The 27,232-nt window shown below is 49.6% G+C and overlaps 1 protein-coding gene across 2 annotated transcripts in view; it reads left to right on the top strand.

Moving 5' to 3' along the window:
• Positions 1-891: 891 nt before the first annotated feature.
• Positions 892-27,232, top strand: part of RIPOR3 (RIPOR family member 3) — an 85,053-nt gene continuing 58,712 nt past the window's right edge. For both annotated transcript variants that reach the window (XM_053574304.1, XM_053574302.1), the window contains exon 1: positions 892-1,252. In XM_053574304.1, coding sequence (XP_053430279.1) covers positions 1,250-1,252 — 3 coding nt within the window. In that variant the 5' untranslated portion in view covers positions 892-1,249. The remainder of the gene's footprint in view (positions 1,253-27,232) is intronic.

Here is a 27,232-nt window from a genome sequence, read left to right as displayed (position 1 = left end):
CATCTCTAGGTGTTACAGACTCTGGAAGTGCTGTAGGGCCCAGCCTCTCCTCCAGAGGCAGTAAATGGGTCCTTTGTTCTTGGGTCCATCCCTGAGCAGAATCAGAAAGCTGAGAAGTGTCCAGTTGACAAAAGGAGCCGCTTGCTCACCAAGCCTGGACCCCAGCCCTTGACTTGGCGACACTGTTAAGTCAGTAGGAGTTGCACACACACACACACACACACACACACACACGCACACACACACAAATGTAAGAGGAGTGTGGGGTGAGGGCCAACCCCAAACCCTGAAATAATTAGGTTGTAAAAAAAGGAAAAAAAATAGCAAAAGAGCCCTGACCAGTCACCAAACAGATATAAAAGAAAAGGGCCACGCTAATGCACAACCTAGCAGTGGGAGGTGCAGAGAGGAAAGGGGACTTGGGGACCCCAAGGCCAGAGGAAGGGTGTGCGAAGGGCCAGATCCGGAGTGAAGAGGGAGACAGATGGGCCAGAGGAGAGACAGGAGGGAAAGGAGAGTGCGGAAGGGCCGGGAGGAAGGTGGCAAGGTAAGAAGCCCAGGAGAAGCTGGAGGAGGGAGGGTGGCTGCATCCCTGTCTGTTTGTGATTAGCACACAGCCCGGCGCAGAATGGAGTAAACAGAAACTTCCAGGCGTCCCCGCCGCCCCGCTCTGAGCAAAGCAGAAATCAGATGCTCTGTGATTAATCGTGGAAGATTCAGGACACGACCACAAACGCTGTGTGGACTTGAAATTAGCTGCCTTTCCCAGTCCCCTTGCCAAAATGGGAGTGGGGGGTGGGACGTCAAGGGGTGGGGGCCCCGCCTGCTGGGGGCCAGCATGGAATTCTCTCTGGCAGAGCTCACAGTGACACTGACAGGCAAATCGGCTGAGTCCAGAGCAGCAGGCGGCATTGGGTGGGGGAGCAGGACCGGCTGGGGGGCCCCAGGGTGGCTTCCTGGAACCCCGCTCCAGGCCGCCTGCACCCTGACATTGGCCAGATAAGAGCTTGGCTGCATGCTATCAAAGCCAACCCAGCACTGTCCCCACGCCTCAGAGGAAGACTGGAGGCGCAGAGGGAGCCTCAGAGGCCATCTTCCCCAGGGCATGGCTGGCCCTGGTGGCCAGTCTCAATGGGCTTTTTTGAACCCTAGCTGGAGTCCAGTGGCTGACGCTGCCAAGCAGCAATAGAGGAAATAAGGTAGCTATAAGGAAGATGCCAGACGGGACCTGCACGTCCAGACCTGCTCAATGGTGAGTGGGAAGTGACTGCGCCAATGAGCTCCCTGGCACCGCCAGGCATGGACTGGACTTCCAGAGGGGGCGGGGCTGGGGGCAGCTTCCTCACATCCCACCTGGGGCTCCCAAGGCAGGAGGGGCAGCTAGCTGGCTGGAGGCTGAGTTGAAAGGGCAGGATCTGGCTGCATAGCCTGGAACAACTTCCTCTCCCTCGCTGGGCTTCTATTCGTCTATCTCTAAAACAGAGTGGTTGAACCAGGCGATCCTTAAGAGGCTTACTGTGACGGTTATTTTACTTCCTGTGCATCTGCCCTATGCCAGGCACAGCTGCTGGCTCGGGGAATCTGCACAACTCTCCTGTGGGTAGGAATTATTATCCTCATTGTATGCCAAGGAAACGGAGGCTCAGAGAAGTGAAGTGACTTGCCCAAGGTCACACAGCCCATCAGTGGCAGAGATGAGAATCAGACCCAGGTCTTTCTGACTTTAATTTGGCTAAAATGTTCCTGTCCACCCCAGTAGACAGTATTCTGTATTCTGCGGCTCTGCGATTATCCCAGGAAGTTGGGGTGTAAGAGAAGGCAGTATCAAGGGTACATTACCTCCAGGAAGGAGGCAGAGGCTGGGCGGAGGAAGGCACAGGCTGACACCGACAAGCATCCTTCAAGCATCCGGATGCTGTGTCAGCCAGGGTGGGGGCACGCCGTCTCGGGATGGGGCTTGGATGACAAGTGCCCAATGAGATTTCCTAGATTTGCTGCCATGTTGTAGAAGCCTCTGGAGCATGAGAGAAGAGGGTTTATATGTCAAGGGTGGAGAAAGATGGGGGCGGGGACAGTGGCACATGCCTCAACTTGGTTTTGTTCCAATTTTACTTTGCCTTTTTAAAAATCTGTTTCAAATCATTCTGGGCCCGTACAGCTCCCTTGGATGAAACAGAATTGTGAAACACGTACAGGGCTTTCCGCATGCCTTCCCAGGGAAGTCACATATTAATAACATTGCAGGCTATTTGCATATACATCCCTGCAGCTGTGCCTGGCAGATGCCAAGAGATAAGATGTAGATAAAGCCAGCTAGTGCCCCCCTGGGTGGAGAAGGAGGGTGCAGTTACATTGAAGAGCCAGGAAACACATAGCAAGGCCATAGCAGGTGGGAAATCCCTAGGGCTCCAGGCATGGAGCCAGGGGTAAAGGTCCCAACACCCAGATGTGACCTCTTTTCTCTTTCCTTGGAAAATTCCATCCCAAAGCAGCTCTGTACTTTTCTTTCAGGGACCGGCTCAGCACCCACCACTACAACCCTCTCTCCCACCACATTTTGGGGACAAGATGAGACCGGAGTTGTGGTCCTAGCTCTAGGGCGAGCAACTTGTCCCAGAAACCCCTCAGTCCCAGGTGAATGGGGACAGTTGGTCACCCTATGCAGTTCCACCCTGAATTTTCTTTGTGATCTTGAGTTTGTCATTTTCCTTCTTCTCAGCCTTCGTTTCCTCATCTATAAAACAAAGCGATTGTTTTAGAACATCTCTAAAATCTCTCTGCAACTCTGTGATTTTATGATTCTGGTTGGAGAGTATGTAAGTTCTGGGTGTAGGTGTCTGAGGGTAAGACACATGTTTAGAGAGGAGGAGGACTGCCCTGCTTCCCCCAGGGCAGACAGGCAAGGCAGCTGAGGACCACCAGTGTGAGGGTGGGCTTGGAGGAATGACTGATGGCCTGGAGCACCATCATCACGGATGTCAGTGATAATAGCCTCATGGTCATGCAGCTTCTGAAAAGCCTGGGGAACAACTGAAGCACAGTGCGGTCTTGTGGTTCAGTTTTTGTGCTGACTGATTTGACCCAGATGTCTGCTGGGTGCAGAACCATCACCTGCTCTACACATCAGCACTCTTCCCAGGATCCCTAGATCTTTCTGGGAGCTCCAAAGGGGTATGTCACAAGTGCTCGAAAACTGGTCTCTTGTCTTGTTTGTCCTTACACTTCCACTTGCCCAGCTGACACTCCAGTGTGCATGTTGCTATCTCTGGAAACTCCCAAATTTCCCACCTTTTTGTGCCGGAGATGCTCTGGGTTCTGGGTAGATGTGAAAAGAATGGCTTCCCCAGCTACTCGGGAGGCTGAGGCAAGAGATTCGCGTAAGCCCAGGAGTTGGAGGTTGCTGTGAGCTGTGTGACGACAGGGCACTCTACCGAGGGTGATAAAGTAAGACTCTGTCTCTACAAAAAAAAAAAAAAGAGTGGCTTCCTTTCCAGCTTGGTGACAGTCTTTGCTGTGTGATCCCCACATGGAGGTGTGCCAGAGCCAGCTTGTACAGCTTGAAAACGCCAATTGTCAGATTTTCAGGAATTTGGTGAATTGGTTGCCATCGTTAAACACACAGCCATTGTTAAAAATTAAATTATATGAAGTTACAGTGAAATAAGTTATGCTTTAAAAAAAGGTGACAAGCACTCAAAGCTCATCCCTCCCCTCCTTTTTGGACCATATTTTGCTATTATCTATGTTCCTGAGATTACCTACACCTATTATATCTGTACAGTTGGAAATACTAGATTCTTCCCAACTCCATTTTCAGTGATTTTAACCTGGTAGCTTGAAATCAGCTGTGGTGGGAATATTTACATCATGGAAATTGGCATACAGTACAACTCAGAGCTTGATTTATTGTTTTGTTGATTGTCTAGATTTGAGAAAGTGAGGGAGAAAAACTTAATGAGACTGATTAAACATAAATGTATGTTATCCCTCCAGCTGCCACATTGTGAATAGCAAGAAAAGTTGAGGAGGTTGCCTATTTCACTGATGAACGAATAAAATTCTGACATGCTCTTCGCCATTTCGCTTTTGCCACCTGCGATAAGATAAAGGAAATATCGAACACTATTTCTGGAGCACCGCCCTTCTTCTCTGACTGTTTACCATAGATCAATTGTAGATACAAGAATGGGAGGCAAAAATCTACAAAAATGTTGTGTTTAAATGAATTGATGATGTTAAATTTACCAAAAAAAAAAAAAAAAACACTTAAGTTTTATTTATATTTGTAAATTATGTGCTGCACATCCTTTACCTCAATACAATTTATAATAAACCTAAATGTATGTGTGTATATGTATGTGTATAGATATGTGTGGCCTGTGTGTGTGCACACACATACTTCCTCTGGAGAGCTGGTTGTTAAACCTTTACCAGCAAACCCCGGCCTCAGAGTATATATGCTTGTGCCCAGGGTTTCAAAAATCCTGTCACGGGCCAGGCACAGTGGCTCATGTCTACTATGTACAATCTCAGCACTTTGGGAGGCCAAGGCAAGAGGATTGCTTGAGGCCAGAAGTTTAAGACCAGCCTGGGCAATATAGTGAGACCCCATTTCTAAAAAAAAAAAAAAAAAAAAATAGAAAATTAGCCAAGCACAGTGGAGTGCACCTTATAGTTCTAGTTATTTGGGAGGCCAAGAGGCAAGAGGATCACTTGAGCCCAGCTGTTTAAGTCTGCAGTGAGTTATGATGATGCCACTGCACTCCAGCCTGGGGGACAGAGTGAGACTATCTCAAATAAAATAAAATAAAAATAAATTCCACCACGGATAGTCCTCACTCCTCACCCAAGGGAATTCAGACCCCAGGCACAGGGCTTGGAGACAGCCCAATGCTGTCAACTTCCTTTTCTTGCTTAAAATGAACCAGCAGCCAAACTCCTCTCCTGGCTTAAGTGCTGGAGTAGCTGCAGAGACTTGGTGGGGCTAGAGGTATTGTCTCCACCAGCAGCATCTGGCCCAAGCTCCAGCAGGGCCCTGGATATGCTCTCCATCGTATCCACTGTCCCTGTACGCTCAAGGTCTTTCTAGAGTCCCATCAGGGGTGGCTGCCTGTTCGTTCCATCCCATTTCAGGTCTTGCTTCTGCCATTCTTTATTTTTCATCCTTTATTTTCATGGCTAATGATGCTCTAACAGAAACAGCATCTTGGAACAAGTCAAAGGAACAGCTAAGCCAAACCTATAGGAAAGTTTAGACAACTTTCTATTTTTAGAAACCCTAGGAGCCAGGTGGGCCCTTTCCAGTCCTCCCCAGCTCAAGCAAGCACGAGAGGAAAATCTTTCTCATTCCCAAGTTCCGCTTCTCTTACAGGCCAGGCCAAGAGAGAGGCCCAGGTGGGGGCATTAGCTGAGAGAAACACCACTGTGGTACAAGAAGGGAGCTGCACCCAGGCAGTCTAAATGGCACTGAAAATGCTCGTGTTTTACTATTCAGCGCAGTAGCAAGGGCAATCCTGCCTTGGATCTCAGTGGCCCCTGCTCTCACCCTGGCCCGCCCCGGCAAAAGTCTCTATTTTCAGAACATTCATTAACTCCTGTTCCTATTTTTCTTTTTAATGTAATTTTATTTCTTTATTTTATTTTGTTGCAGTTTGGCCAGGGCCGGCAGGGTTCGAACCCGCCACCCTCGGTATATGGGGCCGGCGCCCTATGCACTGAGCCACAGGCACCACCCTGTAATTTTAATTTTCAGAAATAGGATCATCCTGTACATTTCATTCTGCACCTTCCTCTTTTCACTTGGCAACGTGTCCTGGATGTTTTTCCATGTTAGGTTGTAAAGACCTAAAACATCCCTAAGAAGTCCTGGAAGGCAGGAGAGAGGGCTTGGCTTTAATGACCACGTCTCTAATGACCTGGTCTCAAGCCCTAAAGCCCTTGAGTAGAACTCAGCTACTCCCACTTCTCGGTAAAAAAGAAATTCTCTTGTCTCCCCACTCAGCACGTCTCTAGAAGCTTCTCATCACCTCTGTTGCCTCCCCGCTCGTCCGTGTGGCCATCGTCTCCTTCTGTACTGTTGCTGCTGCCTCCTCCCTGTGTCTCTACTTTTCCTCTTGCCTTCTTGATGATGGTCCATTCTCCAAGTGCAGCCAGCGGGGTCTCTGTTCAGGACCTCATCCTCCCCCCTGCCCTGGTCCCACCTGGCCCAGAGTACAAGGCAAAGTCCTCTCCGTACCCCCAGGGCCCTGCAGGGTTTAGGCCTCTCTGACCTCATTGCTTCTCCTCCCCAAGTCCCTGCGCCTGCCACATTTGCACTCAATGGTGCCAGGCACAGGCCTACCTCAGGACCTTTGCATATGCTTTTCTTGCTGCCTTGGATACCCCTTGTCATGATATCATGTGACTTGAGTCTCCATATCCTCTAGGTCAGGCGTCCTCAAACTTTTTAAACAGGGGGCCAATTCACTGTCCCTCAGACCGTTGGAGGGCCGGACTATAGTTTTAAAAAAATATATGAACAAATTCCTCTGCACACTGCACGTATCTTATTTTGAAGTAAGAAACAAAACGGGAACAAATACAATTCACACCACGTCATGTGGCCCGCGGGCCTCAGTTTGAGGATGCCTGCTGTAGGTTTTTACACAATATCACCTTCTTGGTGAAGCTTTCCTTACCCTCCATTTAAAATGAAACCTCCACCCCCACTTCCTGATCCCCACCTCTTCTAATTAGTTTTTCTCTCTCTTTTTTAATTTCTTTTTTTGAGACAGAGTCTCACTCTGTCGCCCTTGGTACAGTGCCGTGGCGTCATAGCTCATAGCAACCTCAAACTCTTGGGCTTGAGAAATCTCTTGCTTCAGCCTCCCGAGTAGCTGGGAGTATTAGGCACATGCCACTACACCAGGCTAGTTTTTTTATTTTTCGTACAAATGAAGTCTCGATCTTGCTCAGGATGGTCTTTAACTTCTGAGCTTAGGTGATCCACCCAACTCTGTCTCCTAGAGTGCTAGAATTACAGGCATGAGCAACTGCGTCCAGCCTGCCCTAGTTTTTCTCTTTATCAAGTCTCATCATCTAACATAAGTGTATTTTTCTTTTTCTTTCTTTTTTTTTGTTGCAGTTTGGCCGGGGCTGGGTTGGAACCCACCACCCTGGTATATGGGGCCAGTGCCCTACCCACTGAGCCCCAGACACCACCCATATACATGTATTTTTCTTTTCTTAAACATCCCCTACTAGAATGTGAGCTTCCTGAAGTAGCGATTTATTTTAATTTCTGCCTGTTTTGTTCAGTGCTGTACCCTACAATAGGCCCTTAATTAATTACTTGTCCGTCCATAGTAGGCACGCAATAAGTCTTTAATATAACACTTCTTTTGCTGTGCTGCCAAGGTGATAAGGTAGCCAGAATTTTTTGGAGAATCCTGAGTCAGGATCACAGGGACCTTGCGCAGCAACTACATTTGATTTGTGAGTACCACATCCTCGTGGCCTGTGTTAACTCACAAAATTGGCCACTTGTGTGATGTGAGTGCGTGGAACTGTGCAGCAGCCCATCAGAACTGAGGACAGGAGTCACTGCTCAGGCCTTCCATGGCCTCTGCACCCAGCCCTCTCCATGTGGCCTCAAGGCTCTGAGGAAGCCAATAAAGAAACAAAGGGTGACGGCTGAGGATGGAGCACCCATCGGGGTCTTAGATGGGCTCTGGAAATAGAACTCTCTTTTTCAGCTGAGTTCAGATAAACCCAGAGTTGGGCAGACTACAGGACTAGGATTCTGTTGTGGCCCCAGGCAACTATTACTGTGTTGTCCCTGACTGGAGTGGCCAGATGCCACTGAGTCTTTGCAGAGGCACTGAAGCAGCGTGCCCAATATCGCCTTCCAAACTCTTCTGGTGGAGGAGACCAGGGGTTGGGAGGACCCTGTAGGAGGAAGCATGAGGAGGGGGCCTGAGTGTTTCCTCCAGACACATCATCAATGCCCCCACCAGGGACCAGATAGCCTGATGCCTGGTTAATAACAAAGAGAATAGCCTACAGCCTTTCACTCACCTGCCTTGGGGCCCCCACTAAATCCCTGTCCCCCAAATTGGGGCCAGAGAGTTTTCCCCTAGTCTTTTTTTTTTATTTATTTTTTATTTTTTGAGACAGTGTCTCATTTTGTCACCCTTGGTAGAGTGTCCTGGCAGTCATAGCGCACAGCAACCTCTTACTCTTGGGCTCAAGAGATCCTCTTGCCTCAGTTTTTCATTTTTAGTAGAGACGGGGTCTCACTTTTGTTCAGGCTGGTCTCAAACTCCTGAGCTTAAGCAATCCACCTGCCTCCCAGCCTCCCAGGGTGCTAGGATTATAGGCATGAGCCACCCTGCCCGGCTTCCTCTAATCTTTTAAGAATGGACCTGAAATAAGTGGAACTGAATGAATCCCATTATGAAACACCAAGTCAGGCACCTGCTCGCCCCCCGCCCTTCCATCTCACAGGATCTGTATAGCGGTTCACAAAATGATAAACTCCTGTGAACCCACTGCCCAGCTGATAATTAGAACTTTGACAATAATTTCATTACTGTCTTGAATGTTGTGTTTATCCTTCCCTTGCTTTTCTAAAAACTGTGGCAAATAACATACAATTTATCCTTTTTGCCATTTTCAGGTACAGTTCTGAGACATTAAACACCTGACATTGTTTTTTTTTTTTTTTGTGGTTTTTGGCCGGGGCTGGGTTTGAACCCGCCACCTCTGGCATATGGGACCGGCGCCCTACTCCTTGAGCCACAGGCGCCGCCCAACACCTGACATTGTTGTGCAGCCTTCAGCGTCATTCATTTCCAGAATGTTTTCATCATCCCCATTTTTCTGCTTTAAAAAATCATTTTAATCACTTACCGTATATTATTTCCTTTTCCTTATGCTTGAGTTTTACAAAAAGATTTATATGTCGTCTTCTGGCACTTACAAAAATGCATCAGTGTGGCTGCACGCAGTGTGTAGTCCATTTTTCCTTGCTGTGTACTATTCCACAGTATACCAGAATTGATTTTTTTTCTGCCTATGGGTATTTGAGTTGTTTCCATGTGTCTGTTTTGTTTGTGTTATAAACTCTACCGCTCTGATTCTTGCCCCTGTCCTAGTGCACACATACAGGAGTGTACCTCAAGTGTGGACCCAGGAGTTGAATTACTGGGCCGCATGAACTATGATATAATATGCTGAATTATTTGCCAACGGGTACTTCACACGCCACCCCTCACCACATGGCGTCTGTCAGATGTCTTATTTGTTGCTACTTGAATGTTGGAATTTCCTCTTGATCTTGACTGCCATCAGAGACAGACCTGCTGCCATTAACTGTGTATCTCCAGATCTTGGAATATCTAAAAGCCTTGAACAGGCTGCATATTCATGACGTCCCTGTCTTTCTGGTAGAGCTGCTCCTTCAGGGGACCAAGGCTGGCAGTTGTACTATAGAAAGGAACACACCTGGTAGGTACCGAAAACCTAAGAGCATCGAGCTTTCTTTCTTACACCTGCCTTTATTTAGTCTGATTATCACCAGGTGTGGGAAACAGTGTGGGACATAGGGGCAAATCCTTACTCCTTGACAAGTGCTGTTCTACCCCCTTTATGGCTGTTAATACACTTACCCTCCAGCTCCTGCAAGTGGAAGTGCGCTTTTAAGCCATACTTCACAGATACAGAAACTCGGGAACAGAGAGGTTGTGTAACTTGGCAGAAATCACACAGCCAGTAAATGGGAGCTGGGTTTCTTTTTTTTGAATTGTTTTTTTTTTTTTCCTTTCTCCCTATGGCGATTCTCTTGTCCTTTGCCTCCCAAGTAGCTGGGATTACAGGCACTTGTCACAATGCCCAGCTTCTTCTTCTTTTTTTTTTTTCTAGTAGAGACAGAGTTTCACTCCGGCTCACTCCTGCTCATGCTGGTCTCGAACCTCCGAACTCAGGAAATCCACCCACCTTGGCCTCCCACAGCGCTGGGACTATAGGCGTGAGCCACCATGCGGGGCCGGGAGTTGGGGTTCAATGAAGCTCTCCTGGTTTCCACCAGAGTTTGTGCAGCCTCTTGGTGGTCCTTGTCAGTTAAGCCTCCCAAACTCCTCAGTCCTATAGACTTGGATTCAAATCCTGGAACGCCCTACCAGGTTGCTGTGTGACTCTGAGTGGATTATTTTACCTCCTTGAACCTCAATTTCTCTCAATGAGAAGAGCTCTCTTTTCCAGAAGCCTCATTCAATGATTTTCCTTGTGCCTCGTTGTTTCTTGTGGGGTTTATGCCCTTCCCTGAAATATCCCTGTAACACACTCATTGGTTCCACTCAAGCCAGCATCTGCACATCAGAGTATGAGGACCCCTAAGCCAAAGGCTATTCCCAGGAAGAGAGGCAGGGGCTGGGCAACAGGAAAGCAAAGGTCCACTCTGGGCAGGCTGGGTGGGTCTGGGCCACTGACCTTCGTGACCATCTTATTGCAAAAGAGACTGACCTGGTTGAGTTGTAACTAGCACAGGTGCCCTTTGGCCCAGTCAAGGCAAGGCTGCCAGCTGTACACGGGTGGCTCCATACAACATGTCTGGAATATCTATTCCAAAGGGTAATTCTCTGGGATAAAGCATGTTTATGGTTTTTTTTTTTTTGAGTAGGGGGGAATTCCATTTCTGTTGCCAATTAGTTCTGCTTGAGAACAGCTTTTCTCAACATCGACTTACTGGCTGCCCAGACTCGAGTTCTGTTGATTAGTTCAAAGCGAGGGAAAAAGTGATTTTTCTTCCTTTCCTCCATCCCCAACCACGAAACCTGACTGTTCGTGATGAAAGGGGTCCTGTGGATCATTTAGTTTTCCTTGTCATGACTCCAGGAAAGACTATAAAAATAATCAGTGGGCTCCGCTGGCCATAATTGACTGAAGAGAGAAGTTGGCTACCACAGTGTCTGAGTTATTGGAATCTATTTCAGATGGACGTTTCAGCTGAGCCTCTTCTAATTACACCTGCTCCCCTGGGGCCAGTGGAGGAGTGGGGGCCCTGGTGATTGTACAGCTTCCTTCTTTACCAGGATCCAGGGAGCTCCCGGCAGAGGGACCCCAGGGCAAAATGGAAAAGATGGAAGATTGGGTCCAAGCATGGCCCTGGCACCTGCTGCCCACACCAAATCCCAGCTCCTCTGTTTCTCAGCCATGAACCTTGGATAAGGGACTTCTCAGTGCCTCAGTTTCCTCATTTAAAGGGGATGATCCTTCCCTTCTAGGAGTGATGCAATAATTAAATGAGTTGGGCTGGGCAGCGTCGCTCACGCCTATAATCCTAGCACTCTGGGAGGTGGCGGCAGGTAGATCGCCTGAGCTCAAAAGTTTGAGACCAACCTGACCAAAAAGTGAGACACCCCCCCACCCCACCATCTCTACTAAAAATAGAAAAAGTAGCTGGGCTTTGTGGTGGGCACCTATAGTCCCAGCTACTCAAGAGGCTGAGGCAAGGGGATTACCTGAGCCCAAGAGTGTGAGATTGCTGTGAGCTAGGATGCCACAGCACTCTACTCAGGGCACAGAGTGAAATTCTGTCTAAAAAAAAAAAGAATTAAACAAGTTAATACACGCTAAGCACTTGAAAGGCAGGCTGACAGTGTGCAAAGTCCTTCATAACTCTTAGCTTGTGTTTTTTTTCTTCAAAGTTCTCCTGCTTTCTCAACATGTGGTTGTGCCAAAGGATTTTAATCTGCCTTCCCTCCCTTCTCCCCCAGTGGACATGAGACTGGTTCCAACCTTTTGTGATCACACAAAATGCAGCCTTGAATAGCCTGTGGCTTGGTGTGCCAGCCTGTCCACCCCACCCCTGAAGTATGTGAACCCCACAATAACCTTGGCCTGGACTTTCCTTCCTGGGGCCTACAGGATAAGAAGGATGTGTGGGCACTTGGCCAGCCTGGGCCCAGCCTGCAGATGGGCCTGTGGGGGTAGATTAGCAGGTCGAGATGGGGCCAGACCTTCCCTGAGCAGGGGGTGGGGGGGGACAGATTTTTGTTTTTAGAGACAGTCTCATTTTGTCGCCCTCGGTAGAGTACTATGGCATCAGAGTTTACAACACCTCCAGCTCTTGGGCTTAAGCAACTCTCTTGCCTCAGCCTACCCAAGTTGCTGGGATCATAGGTGCCCGCCACAATGCCCAGCTATCTTTTGATGCAGTTTGGCTGAGGCCCGGTTCGAACCCACCACCCTCAGTATAAGGGGCCAGTGCCCTACTCACTGAGCCATAGGCACTGCCCGGGTGGGGACAGATTGCTCCTGAGTCCCTCAGGTGAGAGAGGGGCCACAGGGTGAGTTTCAGAGGGTTGGGGTGGGGCCATCTAGCCACCGGCTTCCTGGCAAATGCCTTTATGGTGATCTGGAGAGAGGAAATCTGTGCCTTGTAGGCTCTTCCCATCCTTGTGATCCTCTTCCTCCAGGAAGCTCCCTGGGATCTCTGCTCCAACACCCTCTGCTATACGTGCACGAGCTAAGCATCCATGGAACCCTGTTTCCCTGAAAATAAGACATCCTCTGAAAATAAGACCTACTTACAGGAAAGATAAGACGTCCCCTGAAAATAAGACCTAGCACATCTTTGGGAGCACATCTTTGTCTTAAAATAAGACAGGGTATCTACTTCTCCTCTAGGGGTGCAAAACCTACAATGATGGAGAACTTGAAAGGCAGAGTCAGGACAGCTGATTTTAGTCATGACTTCCCAGCACTACTACCCATGTAACCCCCGGAGTCTGTGTCCTCATCTGAAAACCAGGGTAGTAATGCTAATAACGGTCACAACTTCACAAGAAGGTCTTGCAAGGTCCCAGAGACATAATGCATATGGAGTGTGGGACCTTGTGTCTGGTACAAGAACTACAGGCTAGTGTAGTCTGTGCCACAAACACTTGCGGGTGGCAGCATCTGCATTGGACGCCAACTCTCAAGGGAGTTAGGCCTAGCTCTGCAGCCTCAGCAAATCATACTTCATCTGAACTGAGTTTTCTCTGGAAAACGGGTGCTAATGACATGTATCTCACGGGTTTGTTGTGCAAAACACATGTTGCTTTGGGTCTAGCAAATCCTCAATAAATAGTGGTACTGTGGATATTATTAATTATTTGTATTAATAGTTATAAATATCCTTTCTGAGAGCACAGCGGTACAGTAGGTGCTCAGTGGACACAAATGGATTGACTGACAGGGCTGAGCGTGCTTGCCCTAAACTAGAATCTGCGGGGGGCACTGACAGACCCGGTTCTATCGCTGTGGCCCCCTAGAGAGAATAAAGGGGAAGAACCTTGTGTGAACTTGCCTGCTGGCTGCAGCTTGATGGGCCAGGCTTCATCACCCCCATTTAACAGCTAAGAAAACCAAGGCTCTGCGCAGAGCCCACACCTCATGGCAAGTATGTGACACAGCATGGGCCAGACCCACTTCCCCTGACCCCCAGCCCCAGGCAGGAAGCTGAGCATGTGGGCGAGATACTGTCCCTTGGTGGCCAGAGCCCTTGCACATTTCTGACATATTTGCCTCTTGGGACAAAGGGTGAAAAAACTCAGATGAACTGTTCTTGTTTCCTGGTGAGGAAAAACACTCCTGACCTGGGTGAGCAATCTGTGCCGCTGTGTGGTTTTGTTTGTGTTTTGCCCATCTCCCCCTCTCCATCTCCCCCCTGCTTCACAGGAGTTGTAGAAGACCCAGAGAGGGTCAGGCACGGTGGCTCATGCCTGAAATCCTAGCACTCCGGGAGGCTGAGGCAGGGAGGATCCCTTGAGTCCAGGAGTTTGAGGTTGCTGTGAGCTGAACTGATGACACAACAGTCAAAAAAAGAAAGAAAGAAAAGAAAACCCAGAGAGGGAAAGTCCAGGAATGAGTTCAGGAACTGTCTGAGGATGTCCAGCAGCCCAGAGAGCAACCTGTACCTTTATTTATTTATTTATTTATTTTTTTGTAGAGACAGTCTCACTTTATGGCCCTCGATAGAGTGCCGTGGCCTCACACAGCTCACAGCAACCTCCAACTCCTGGGCTTAAGCGATTCTCTTGCCTCAGCCTCCCGAGTAGCTGGGACTACAGGTGCCCACCACAACGCCCAGCTATTTTTTGGTTGCAGTTCAGCCGGGGCCGGGTTTGAACCCGCCACCCTCAGTATATGGGGCCGGCGCCTTACCGACTGAGCCACAGGCGCCGCCCGAGCAACCTGTACCTTTAATGCTGGCCCTGGGTCTCTACCCCATGTAAGTGAACAAATGAATGGGCAGTCATCCCCTGGGCAGCTGCTGCCTTCTACGCATAGTGCTGGCTGGTCCCCGTCCTGCATTTCAGGGCTGTGAAAAGTGCTCATACTGACGAGTCATATTGAGTGTGGGCCAGGTCACCAGCATGGGCCTTGGCTTTGGAGTCCGATGAACCTGACTTTGTGTGGCCTTGGACACACCTTTCCTCAACTGCAAACTGTGAATGAAGATGGCACTTCGTGGTGAGGACTGGACAAGGAAGTGGCTCTAGCTCTTGGTACACAGAACCAGTCTTTGAAAGTGGGCTTTAGGTTCATCGTCCGTAGCACGGTGGTTAAGGAGCCAACCACATACACAGAGGGTGGCAGGTTCAAACCTAGCCTGGGCCAGCTAAACAGCATGACAACTACAACAAAAAATAGCTGGTTGGGCGGCTCCTGTGGCTCAGTGGGTAGGGTGCTCGCCCCATATACCGAGGGTGGTGGGTTCAAACCTGGCCCTGGCCAAACTGCAACAAAAAATAGCCGGGTGTTCTGGTGGGCGCCTGTAGTCTCAGCTACTCGGGAGGCTGAGGCAAGAGAATTGCCTAAGCCGAGGAGTTGGAGGTTGCTGTGAGCTGTGATGCTACAGCACTCTATCAACAGTGACATAGTGAGACTCAACAACAACAACAAAAAAAAAAATGAAAGTGGGCTTTAGACCAGATAGAACAAATTCAAATCATGATCCAGGTACCACAATCTGGGGAAGGGATGCTATTGAATGCACTCCTTCTCTGAGTCTGGATCACTCCCGCTGAAAGATGGCATAAGAGTAACAATAGCTATCAGCGACTCCTTACGTCTGTTTTGAGAATTTAAGTGAATTCATGCCTATGATATGTTCTCAAGAGCACCTGCTATGCAGTACCCACCTGTCTCCCTGCGGGCTACTGTAACAGATACCACAACCTGGGTGGCTTACAACAACACAAACCTGTTCTCTCACGGTTCTTGATGCTAGAAGCACAAAATCAGGGTGTCAGCTGGGCGTGCTCTCTGAGGGCTCTAAGGAAGAACCCTCTGTGTGTGTGGTGGGAATACTTGTCTTTTGGTTCCCTGGAGCTACGTTCGCAGACTTGGCTTCTGTTCTCACATGGCTTTTTCTGCCTGTCCCTCCTCCTCTTGTAAGGATGCCAGCCGTTGGATTTAGGTCCCCTCACCCCTGTATGACCTCCTCTTAACTAATGACATCTCCAGAGACCCTATTTCCAAGTAAGCTCACGTTCTGAGTCTCTGGGTAAACATGAATTTGGGGCGCCTGTACACCACCCCGCCTAATAAATCTCAGCTGTCCTTGCTACTCTTGCCACGGTATCTGTGCCACACGTGCTATGTGCTGGGCAGTTTTCTAAGCCCCTTTCATTCCTTCTCCTATTTAATCCTCTCCATGACCCTGAGAAGAGGGTACGAGGATTATCTCTGTTTGAGGGCCTGAGAGGTGAACTGACTAGCTCAGGGACCCAGGGAGAGCAAATGGCAGATCTGGCGTTAAGACTTTTCTCTCTGATTCCAAATCTGGCGAGGATTTGAGACCTTCCAATCTCATCCCAAGAGCTCAAAGTCAGCTGTACTTTCTGTCCCAGAATCCCAGGCTCCTTCCTGGCTCGCCCCTCCCTCCCTTCAGACATATCTGCCCCAGAGAGTCTATGAAAAGTGAGAAGAAGGACTCTCTTCTTAATAATGGCCAACATGACGCTCTGTTCCTGTTCTGGGTCACTTGAGCTCCACTTTCTTGCGGGTAGGGAGCCGGCGTGACCCCAGCACGTGCAAGGGTGTGTAAGAGCCCTGTGTTTCATCCCTGACATCTGGTAACATTTTGGGGGATCTTGACTTGGGGCTACAGTTTGGAAAATGGTTCATTAAGGTGTCATGGAGACGATGCTATTCAATAAATGCTGGAAACAATCCACTGTGTCGGGTCAGGGAGCCTTGACTCCTCTGGCCAGGCCTGGCGCAGGGTCAGCAGGATGAGGGTGTTTCTCCCACCTGAGGAGCGAGCAGGGGCTCCGAGGCTGGAGTGGGGCCTGACAGAGACAAATGATCACCCGGCCAGATGATGTACGGCAGTTTACATTTCAACACGCCTAACTTGGACATGGAAATAACTTGCTTGGCTGGTGGAGGATGGGTGCAACGAGTTGCCTCTCAGAGCCGCCAGCTCAGAGTGGGGATGGAAGGAGACTGAGGCTTTGGGCGGGGAACAGCTGCTGGCTGTAACAACAAGCCCCCAGGGAGATCAGGCATGCCCCCGAGGACAGAGCCAGGCTTCCTGCCTTTGCTGGAGGTGGCCTCTGAGCATGTAGGATCCAGTCCCTTTGCAGAGAGCATAGTGCCCTGAAGCCAGGCTGCCAGAGTTCAAATCCTGCCCTCTTCCCCCTACCAGCTGGGCCTTGGACAGCCCCTTTGCAGAAAAGGGACTGTAATGGGACCCATCTCAGAGGTGCTTGTTCTGCACGTGGATGGCATGTGGCCAGTCTTCACTAAACATCATGGTGGTGATGCCGTCTACAGAAGGGTGCAGGCCAGGGTGCGGAGGAGACCTGCCTTGCCACCACCCAACTATGCATTGAGGGCTGGGCTCCTGCCTTACCCTCTGCACCAAGGGCAGGCGCCTTCTCCTGGTACCTGCTCTGCAGGGCAGTGGAGAGACAACCGCTGGTCATGCCCTTAGCACATCCAGTAACCCCCACATCCCTGGGGTTACCCCCAAATATCTATCCACTACCATGGGCTGGTAAACAGTCTCCACGCCTGTGGACATCAAGTGTCTGTCTTCACAAACCTGCTTAGGAGAGAGGAGAGGACAGACAATGGCCACACAACCCCTCTGGCCCTGCCCACATAGCTCCAGCCTTGGAGGGCTGGGAGGGTGAACTTGCGCCTCCATGGGCAGCCAGACCTGGCACGCTGAGTGAGCAAGATGTCAAGTCTGTGGCCAGCCTCTGCCTCAGAGGCCGATAGCTCCGCAGTTCCCACTCAGATTTGGGGAACCATGTGGACCTGGAGTGGGGGCTCTGGGTACTGGGGTGTGCACCCAGGTCAAAAGTCTTTTCTCCTGGCTTGGAGTCCGGCATCTCTTATGCTGTGAGAGCTGGAACCTCACCCTCCCCTTTGTCTCTGGTGCCCCCAGGACCGGCCATGGGATGCAGGCCAATCCATTGTGGCTCTCCCACGAGGATCAGTTTCTTGGGTTATCATGCTGTGGCCATTGGTTTATTTGTCTTTGCAGTGCCAAGCCCAGCCAGCTTTTGGGCAATAGCAGCCCCATGGGGGAACATAATCTGTGCAGAAGGGATGGCGGAACCTGGTATAGGGGTGGCTGCATGGAGGGCAGAGTAGGCTCCCCAGCCACACGCGCCCCACCCTCCCAAGTGCGCTGCCCAGGCCTCTGCTGGGTTCTGGTCAGAGGCATCTCTAAGCACTGGTGCTTTGGAGCCCTAGCCGCAACTGTCTGGGGTAAAGTAAGGACAGAGGGAAGGCTTTACCCTGGGGAACTTTGCAGGGGACGCTGGACCCTTTGCCTTGTCACAGCTCCTTGGTGGGGGTTCTTCTGAGCCCTATCCCAACTGACCCTTAGGCTTCATTTCCTGATTCTATGATCCTCTCACTGCTCCAGCCAGGAGTCCCTTTATTCATCCGTCCATCCACCCATTCATTCATCATTTTCTTGTTCCTCACAATTAACCTACAGGTGGGGATGTACCGTTATGATGCCCATTTTTAGGTGAGGGTACACACAAAAAAGGTTAAGAAATTGGTCCAAGGGCACAGAGCTAACAAGGGGCTGTATTAGTTATTTATTCCTGCATAACAAGTGACCCCCAAACTTAGAGGCCTAAAACAATTAATGTTTATTATCTCTTGGTTCCTGTGGGTCAGAGACCCAAGCATGGCTTAGGTGGGGACGCTACTTCAGAGTCTCTCATGGGGCTGCAACCAGGTGTCAGCTGGGCTGCAGTCACCTGAAGGTTCGATGGGGGCAGGATCTGCTTTCAGCTCACTCAGTGACCTGTGCAGGATTCTGTTCCTTGTAAGCTGTTTGTCAGAAGGTCTTGGCTCCTCACCGGCTGTTGGCTGGAGGTTGCTCTCAGTTTTCTGAGAGCATGGTAGGTAGGTGCTGGGCACTCCAGAGTGGCAGCTTGCTGTGTCGAAGTGAGCAAGCGAAGTGTGTGCACGTGTGTGTGTGTGTGAGAGAGAGGTGGGAGTCATTTTTATGACCTAATCTTGGAAGGGACACCCTATAACTTTTTTTTGAGACACAGTCTCACTCTGTGCCTTGGGTAGAGTGTCATGGCAACCTAGCTCATAGTAACCCAAAACTCTTGGGCTTGAACAATTCTCTTGCCTCAGCTTTCCAAATAGCTGGAACTACAGGCGCCTGCCACCATGCTCTGCTAGCTTTTCTATTTTTAGCACAGACAGGATCTCGCTCTTGTTCAGTCTGGTCTCAAACTCCTGAGCTCAAGCAATCAGCCCTTCTCGGCCTCCCAGAGTGCTGGGATTACAAGCGTGAGCCCCACACCCGGCCAACCCCATCACTTTTGCCATATTCTATTCATTAGACCCGTCCACCCATAGTCACGCCAGGAGGTGGGCTCGCTGTGGCCAAGTCAGAAGCTGCCCACCATAAGCAATGGTTTGAACCAGCCTGGTCTGACTTCAAACCCCATCCTCCCAAGGAAGCCAAGAAAAGAGCCTTGTTCTTCCTCCCCAGTCCCAGAGACAGGTGGCCTTTGCACTGCTGAGCAGAGTTGGAATCTAGTCTCACATTTGCTCCTCCTATGGGTGTGTGTCCAGCACCTACCTACCAGGTGCCACACAGCCCTGGCAGGACGGGGTGGCACCCACCCACGAGACTGCACTGCGGGGCTGCACATTTACTCACCTGCCACATAGGTATGCAGAAAAAATGTCTTTTCCTCATTTGCTGTAACTGATCTGATCTTTCTCACAAATCTCAGTCATAGGGCAACAAGGAAAAAAATCAGATTTAGGCTAAGCTGGTCAATTTAATCTGATCCAGTACTTTAGGACTTCAAGAGATGCTCAGCCTCAAATTTCCTTTTGTTCTTATCTAGCTGCCAAGTTGGCACCGAGGTGCATGTGTCCTGGGAGGCATGTTAATGGTGAGACTCTCCAGGGAGGGAAGGACGCAGGGTCTCCGGCTGTGTCTGACGCCCAGGGTCACTGCTGGTCTTTCCAACATTTTGGCTGAAGCTGGCAGCTGGTAGGACTAGTGCTCTGGGTCTGAGGCCCTGCCTGGTGCACTTGTCCCGAACTTGACTCCGAGTCCCCTCCTCTTTACTGCATCTGACTCTCCCCCCACTGGGCTGTCCACCACCAGTCCCTTCTGTGGGTCATTCTACCTGCTGAGGTGTCCCCTACATGAGAAGGGACACGTTGAGCTCCATCCTGGTCACGGTGGCCCCCATGTAGTCAGGGAGGGTGGAATGTCAGAGCTCCTTCCTTTCATCCTGCTGCACCTCCGGGTGCCTGTGGAAGGCTGTCTGGTGGGTGGTCTCCGTGCACCATCCTCCCTAACCCCCAGTGCAAACTGGAGGCTTCTAAGCAAAATCTACGTTGATTGTTAGAAACTGCATAAGGCCATGGGCCCCCTCTTCATTCCTCTGTGCAAATCCAAATCTTCCATAGGCAAATGGGATGCCGCGGGTCCCCAGAAAGGCAAAGACGAAAGTTCAGTAATACATTTTTTGAACAGTTACCTGTTACAGAAATGATCACACCCCGAGATAGTCACAATGGTAATAGATATGTGGAAGGAGAAGCCTGAACAGCAATGGGAGTGTGTGACGATGGTCACCTGTCATAGCCCAAGGGTCAGGGGAAGTCATTTTGAACCAGGGCTGGGTCAGGGGGCCCAGAGGAAGAGTGGGCTGGACAATGAGGGAAGGATGTGTGTGTACAGGTGTGTGTGCCCTGTGTGTGTGTGTGAGCGTATGCGTGTGTGTGTGTGGTGTGCCCCAGCATATGTGTACCTGTGCTGCTCCTGCATTTGAGGCACTCCCTTCTCTGCATGATGTGACAGTTACCTGCAGGTGGAAGAGGAGCCCTGGGGAGGAGGATAAGGATCAGACTTTTTTTTTTTTTTTTGAGACAGAGTCTCACTTTCTTTCCCTCAGTAGAGTGCTGTAGGATCACAACTCACAGCAACCTCAAACTCTCAGGCTAAAGCGATTGTCTTGCCCCAGCCTCCTGAGTATCTGGGACTAAGCTTGGCTATTTTTTTTTTTGTAGAGACAGAGTCTCACTTCATGGCCCTCGGTAGAGTGCCGTGGCCTCACACAGCTCACAGCAACCTCCAACTCCTGGGCTTAAGCGATTCTCTTGCCTCAGCCTCCCAAGTAGCTGGGACTACAGGCGCCCACCACAACGCCCGGCTATTTTTTGGTTGCAGTTTGGCCGGGGCTGGGTTTGAACCCGCCACCCTCCGTATATGGGGCCGGTGCCTTACCGACTGAGCCACAGGCGCCGCCCTAAGCTTGGCTATTTTTAAAAGATAAGGGTCTCACTCTTGCTCAGGCTGATCTCGAACTTGTGAGCTCAAGCAATCCACCTGCCTTGGCCTCTCAGAGTGCTGGCATTACAGGTGTGAGCCACCGTGCACGGCCAGAGGATCGGACTCTGAAGAGGAAGCACAGTTGCCGGCCTTGGCAGGGAGGACCATGATCCAGACCTCAGAAATACTCAGGGCTGCTTGTTGTTGGGCACCACAGTCCCTGCCCTCTCCTCTGGGAAGGAGCCTGACGGTGGGCTGAGCTGCAGTGGGGTTACCTTTCGAACTTAAATCAGAAACCCAATTTTGAAATGTTCAAGGACAAGGCTGGGAAGGGGATTTTAGTCCATTTAACCAGAGGAGACAAGTGGGGGTGAAGGGAAAGTTAACTCTGATGGTTAATGTTCCTGTCCCAAGGTATTCATGATTTATGACAATGTTTTAAAACAAACTAAGCTAGCTTCAGTGTCCCAGGAAGCTAAAGAAACAAAAACATTCATTTCATTTTGGGGGACATAGAAGGACATTCCAAATACCTTGCCCCCCTTTTGTCTCTACTCACCCAAAGCAGAGATGGGTCATTTTATCACATAAGACCACGAGATGGCCCCTCAGGGAGGGCTCTCCCTCCTAACCAGATGATTTTCCTACATTTGAAGAAGTGGTGTCCTTTCTCTGCATTCTAGGCCTCTTGCCTTGGCTGGACTGAAGAGAAAAAAAAAAGAAAAGCCCTCAGATATTTTCACTATCGTATTAGACAAACCCTATTCTGGGGCTTGTTGGGAAAAGGTACAGAACCTGTGTGTCAGGACTGGTGTTGTAAGGGACAAAACCTTGATCCATCCTGGCTTAAGCAAAATAGAGAACTTACTGGCTTATAAAACTTAGAAGTCTGAGATTAGGTTTGGCTTCAGGTACGACTGGATCTAGTGGTGTGTATGGGAGTGGGGGCATCTCAGGGCTCATCTTCCTTGACCTGGCTAGGAGGAGACCTCCTTGCTGGAACCAATCGTGGTGGCCATGAGGCAGTGGTAGTCCGAGTGGGCAGAGTTCAATTCCATCTAACTATTCGTAGGAAACTTGTGGTGGAAGTTAGGAGGAAGAAAATCAAATCAATGATAGGTCTTTTTCTTCTTTAATTCGTGGCAGACCTTGCTGATCAAAGTCGGCCCAGCACAGCCTCGGAATCCACCTCAATGCACTTAACAGTTGGTGTTGAAACACAACTGAAAACTACTTGCAATTCTGGCTCTGGCGAATGGAGACAGAACACCGCAGCTCTGGGGTTGGTGTTTTGCCCCTGTCAGCCACAGAATCCCCCTGACTGTCAGCCAACCCCCTTTTCTGTGGGATCTTGCCTGATTGGAGTATTGGGAGGTCTATCCCTCAGTGGAGATTTCCACTCCAGCAGTTGCTGCTACACATGGAGAAAAAGTAGACTCAAGGCCAGATAAGAATTGAAAGCTCACCAGCCTCCCCGGCATCTGCAAGTTGCACTTGGTGCTGAGCATGGCACAAGTCGGTGCTTAGGCGGGAGGAGTCCCAGAGAATCCAGGACTCAAAACTGTCCCCAATAGGGACGGCAATGGACTTTTGGTACTCTGCCTTAAATACGATTAAACCTGGTAACGTGCTCTAGTAGACAGCCATTCTTAAATGTAGGAGGAGGTGAAGTTATTTCCTTCTGGGATAGGGATCAAGTTGTCTTGGAGAGGGGACAGTTGGCTGGCAACCAGTCTGAGGAAGCCAGGAAGGGCAAGCAGGCCCAGACATAGCTATTATCCTCCCAGCTTGGCCTTGCCCAATCAGAGGGAGAGCACAGGTGCCAAAGAACCAGCTGCATACGTGGCTGGAGGAAGGTAGTGGGAGGGTGTCCTGACCTCAGGAGCCCATTGTCTGTGATGCGAACTTAATGTAGCTTTTGTGGACTGACGTTGGGCTCACTCTGTGCCTATCACAGTGCTGAGACCTCTGCATGCATTATTCTGATTAATAGTCACAAATCTCCATGTGGAGTACGTGGAGTTATCCCTCTGAATAGCTATGGAACTGGAGGCTTGGATGGGTCACCTGCCATAGCCTGGCTCTCAGCCACCATGCCACACTCCAGGGCTTGGTAGACCTCGTGAGTAGGAATAGAACAAAGGAGGTGAGTCCTGGCAGAATCATTAAGCACCTTGTACCTGGTAGTAGCTCTGGGTCAGGGGCTGGAAGCGAGTCCTCAGGTCATTCCCAGGAAGGACGGGCTGTGCTGCCGTTATCATGGTGGCCTTGGAGATTGAATGACGTAAATAAATGCCTGCCGTGACTCCCTGGTTGAACTCATGGCCTACACGCAGGTGCAGTCAGTAGTTTGAAACTTTTGATTGCTACCCGCTCCTAACATATACACCTATGGAGGCTCAGAATGGATAACTGGGCCCCGTGCCTGTAGCTCAGCAGCTAGGGCGCTAGCCACATACACCGGAGCTGGTGGGTTCAAATCCAGCCTGGGCCTGCCAAACAACAATGACAACTGCAACCAAAAAATAGCAGGGCGTTGTGGCGGGCACCTGTAGTCCCAGCTACTTGGGAGGCTGAGGCAAGAGAATCGCTTAAGCTCAAGAGTTGCAGGTTGCTGTGAGCTGTCACACCACGGCACTGTACCCAGGGCGACATAGTGAGACTCTGTCTCAAAAAAGGATAACTGACTTCCTCCATGTCCCATGGCTAGTGAGTAGTAGGGTTCTGGTCCCAGCGATACCCTGCATGCCCATGGGAGAGGGGACAAATCGTGGTGGGAGGACGGTGGTGGACCCTCCAAGAGGAAAGTCGTGGGTGTACAGAGGCATTAGGCAGCCAGGTGGAGAAACGACGGAGGGTGCTGTGCCTCGCTGCCTGCACCAACTCCCCCCAGGTGGGACTGCAGTGATATGGTCCCATTGACAAAGTCTACCACCTGGGCTCAGATGTAGCACTGCCACTCTCTAGCCGGTGACTTGGGATGTGTTGTGTCACTTGCTAGAGCCCTAGCTCCTTCCTCTGAGCACAGCCATATGACAAGAGTCTCGCTATGTCACCCTTGTTAGAGTGGCATGGCGTTACAGCTCACAGCAACCTCAAACTCTTGGGACTACAGGCACCCGCCACAACGCCAGGCTATTTTTTTTGTTGCAGTTGTCATTGTTGTTTAGCAAGCCCAGGCTGGGTTCGAACCCTCCAGCTTTGGTGTATGTGGCCACTGCCCTACCCACTGCGCCTGGAAATCTAATTCTTTTTGGCTTTCCCTTTCTTTTCTGAGAGCTCCTTCTTTAAGAGGTCTGGCCCTCTCTGATGACAAAAGCAGACGCTCCCAGGTGGGCTGGGACACACCTACGCCTCCGGTGGGTCTGGAGGAGGCTGGAGGAAGATATAAGTTCGCAGCTGATCCTTTTCCTCATGAGTAGTCCCCGAGGGACGGTGTCTGGAGGGGCTGGTGATTGTGGAAACAGCTGGAAGAGAAACTTGAGGGCAGATGTGGCCACAATGGGAGGCTGCAGCAGTCAGCACTTCCCACAGTGGAGTGGGAAAGGTGCCACACATGGAGCCCACTAGACCCAAGTTCAAGTCCCAGTGACTCCACTCAATGTTCGTGCAGGAACATTGCTAAGTCCCTTCATCAGTGAGACTCACTTTACCCCCAGTAGCACCCTTAGCAAGGGTCACTGCCTGTTGAGCACATGCATTTTGTCCCTGTGGTCAGCTAAGCTGGCTGAGGACAGCAGCTGTTCTGTGGGAGCCCCAGAGAACTGGACGCACATCTCTGCCCCAGGCCAGCTCCTCTCCTCTCCCAGGCCCTTGACCTGCCCTTTAGCCTCAGGAGTTCCTGGCTTCACCCTTTGTCCTGGACATTCAGAGAGCAACAGAAACTCTGATATCAGCAGTCCTGAGGCAGAGAAGGGGTTGTCCTGAGGACAGCGTGTTCCTGCAGCTAAGCTCTAACTTCTTAGCCTCTCCTCAAAATGCTTCAGACCAGGAAAGGGGAGGTTGTCACTTGGGACGTGCAGGAACATTGCTTTGAACCTAAACTCTTCTAAAGGGTTTCTGCCTGCTTTACTGAGGAATGTTTGGGTTCTAGGATCAGAACTCTAAAAAACTTCAGGTAAAAAAAAAAAAAGGGATGTGTTGCAAGATAGTTGAAATATTTCTTTTGGTTATAAAAAAAGTTTTCAAATCCAGAAAACCTAAAGAAAGTAATTGGAAGAAAGATTTGTTGGCTCACTTAACTGAAAAGCCCAGCAATGGTGCTATGGTTTGAATATGGTTCATTTGTTCCCACCAAAAGCTCAGGTTGAAATTTGATCTCCATTGTGGCAGTGCTGGGAGGTGGAGCCTAGAGGGAGGTGTTTTTTGTTTTGGGGGGGGGGTCCCTCATGAAAAGTGCTTTCTCTCAGTACTGAGTGAGTTCTCTAGCCAGACTGAATTAGTTCTCCGTTCTAATCCATTCCTGTGAGAATGGGTTACTGAAGCCAAGCTCCCCTCAGGTTCTCCCTCTTCACACATGTCTGCTTCCCCTTTGACCTTCTCCACATGTTGTGATGTAACACAAAAGCCCTCACCGGAAGCCAGGGCCATGCCCTTATGCTTCTCAGCCTACTGAACTGTCAACAAGATAAGTCATTTTTCTTTATAAATTACCTAATCTCAACTATTCTTTTATAGCAACATAAAATGGATAAAGTCAGGTAGGGTGGATTTCAGGTGAAGCTTGATCCAGCCACTTGACACTATTACTGGGATCCAGACTATATCACAGCACCTGTCCCTCTTCCACATGTATCTGTGTGCATGCACCCCAGAATGGCCACCCAATGCCCCAGTATCCATGAATTTTCAGTTCAAGAATCTGTACCAATTGTAATCTCCTTTTGTGTCTCTTGAGTCACATTGCTGAAGGAAGGAATCTGATGTCTAGGCTCATCCTTTTGGGTGAATCGCCCAAAGTTGTATGTTTGTGACCAGTGAGTGGATGGTCTCTCCTCGCCCAGTGTCCAAGGTTTGTTCAATCATTGGTGGCCAGACCATGTACCTGCTCTTCCTCAGTGGAGACAGAGTGTCTAGTAGGGGTCACAAGCAGGTCAGTGACCCTAACACCTTTCCAGAGAAGTCAGGACCCTGCTAGAGAGTCCCTAAAGACCCTGTATTTCCTCTCTGGCCTGGAGACCACCAAAGAGCCCTGTTTTGTTCTTCATTTCTAATTTTAAGAGAAAATTTTAAATTTGGTTCTGGTTAAAATTTTTATGCTTAGATATTTTCCAAGTCTTTGTTTCTGGTTCATTCAAGAGGAGAAATTCAGACTTGAGTTCAGGAAATGGTTTTAATCATAGCCTTCGAGAAATCAGTCAACAACCACATATGTCTACCGTGAGGTGGAAATAGCAGGATCATTGTCAGATAGTTGCCAGCAGGCGGCGAGACTCCTTCTCCAAGCAAACACTGCATTACTATTATGTTTTTTTAAACTTTCATACCAGGAAAAAGGTTTGATCTTCAAAACAATGTACCCACGTCATTAATTGGGCTGGAAGAACTTGTTTGGCTAAATTTAGAACCCACAAGAAGGTCAGAGAGAATAAATTTAGAAATGAACTCTGGACCTTTTCTGGGCCAACAGTTCCGTTTGGCACTGTGCATGTGCTAATTCATCTGCTACCTTGAATTTAGTTTGATTTCCTCTGTGACTCCTGGGTCCACCAGAATTCTTGCAATATAACGTAGCCTTGAAGAGTAAGACCTGGCTTCTAAACCTGTCCTCACTATTCATAAGCTGTGTGACTCTAGGAACATGTTTAACCTCTCTGAGCCTAAGTTTCATCATCTTTGAAGGAAGGGGGGAGGTAATAATAACATCTACCTTTTGAAGATCAGTTAATTTTTTTATTATAGTAAAATATGCATAACATAAAATTTACTCTTTTTTTTTGAGACAGAGTGTCACTCTGTCACCCTGTGTAGAGACCTGTAATGTCGTAGTTCACAGCAAGCTCAAACTCTTGAGCTCAAGCGATCCTCTTGCCTCTCCCTCCCGAGTAGCTGGGACTACAGGCACCTGCCATGATGCCCCACTAGTTTTTCTATTTTTAGTAGAGATGGGGGTCTCACTTTTTGCTCTGGTTGTTCTCAAACTCCTGAACTCAGCAGATCCACCTACCTTGGCCTCCCAGAGTGCTAGGAAAATTTACCATGTTACTCATTTTTAAAGTGTGCAGTTTTATGGTATTAAGTACATTCACATTCCTTGTGCAACCATCACCACCATCACTCCAGAAGGTTTCCATCTAACTGAAACTCTGTCCCTACTAAATACTGATTCCTATTCCTGCTATTTCCATTTCTATCTCTGTGGATGTAACTACTCTAGGGAGCTCAGATAAGAGGAATCATACAATCCTTGTCCTTCTGTGA

This window comes from Nycticebus coucang, chromosome 21, assembly GCF_027406575.1.
Source record: "Nycticebus coucang isolate mNycCou1 chromosome 21, mNycCou1.pri, whole genome shotgun sequence".
In the NCBI taxonomy this organism is placed as follows: Eukaryota; Metazoa; Chordata; class Mammalia; order Primates; family Lorisidae; genus Nycticebus; species Nycticebus coucang.
Note: the sequence above shows the minus strand (reverse complement) of the source record. Positions and strands in the feature narration are given on the sequence as shown.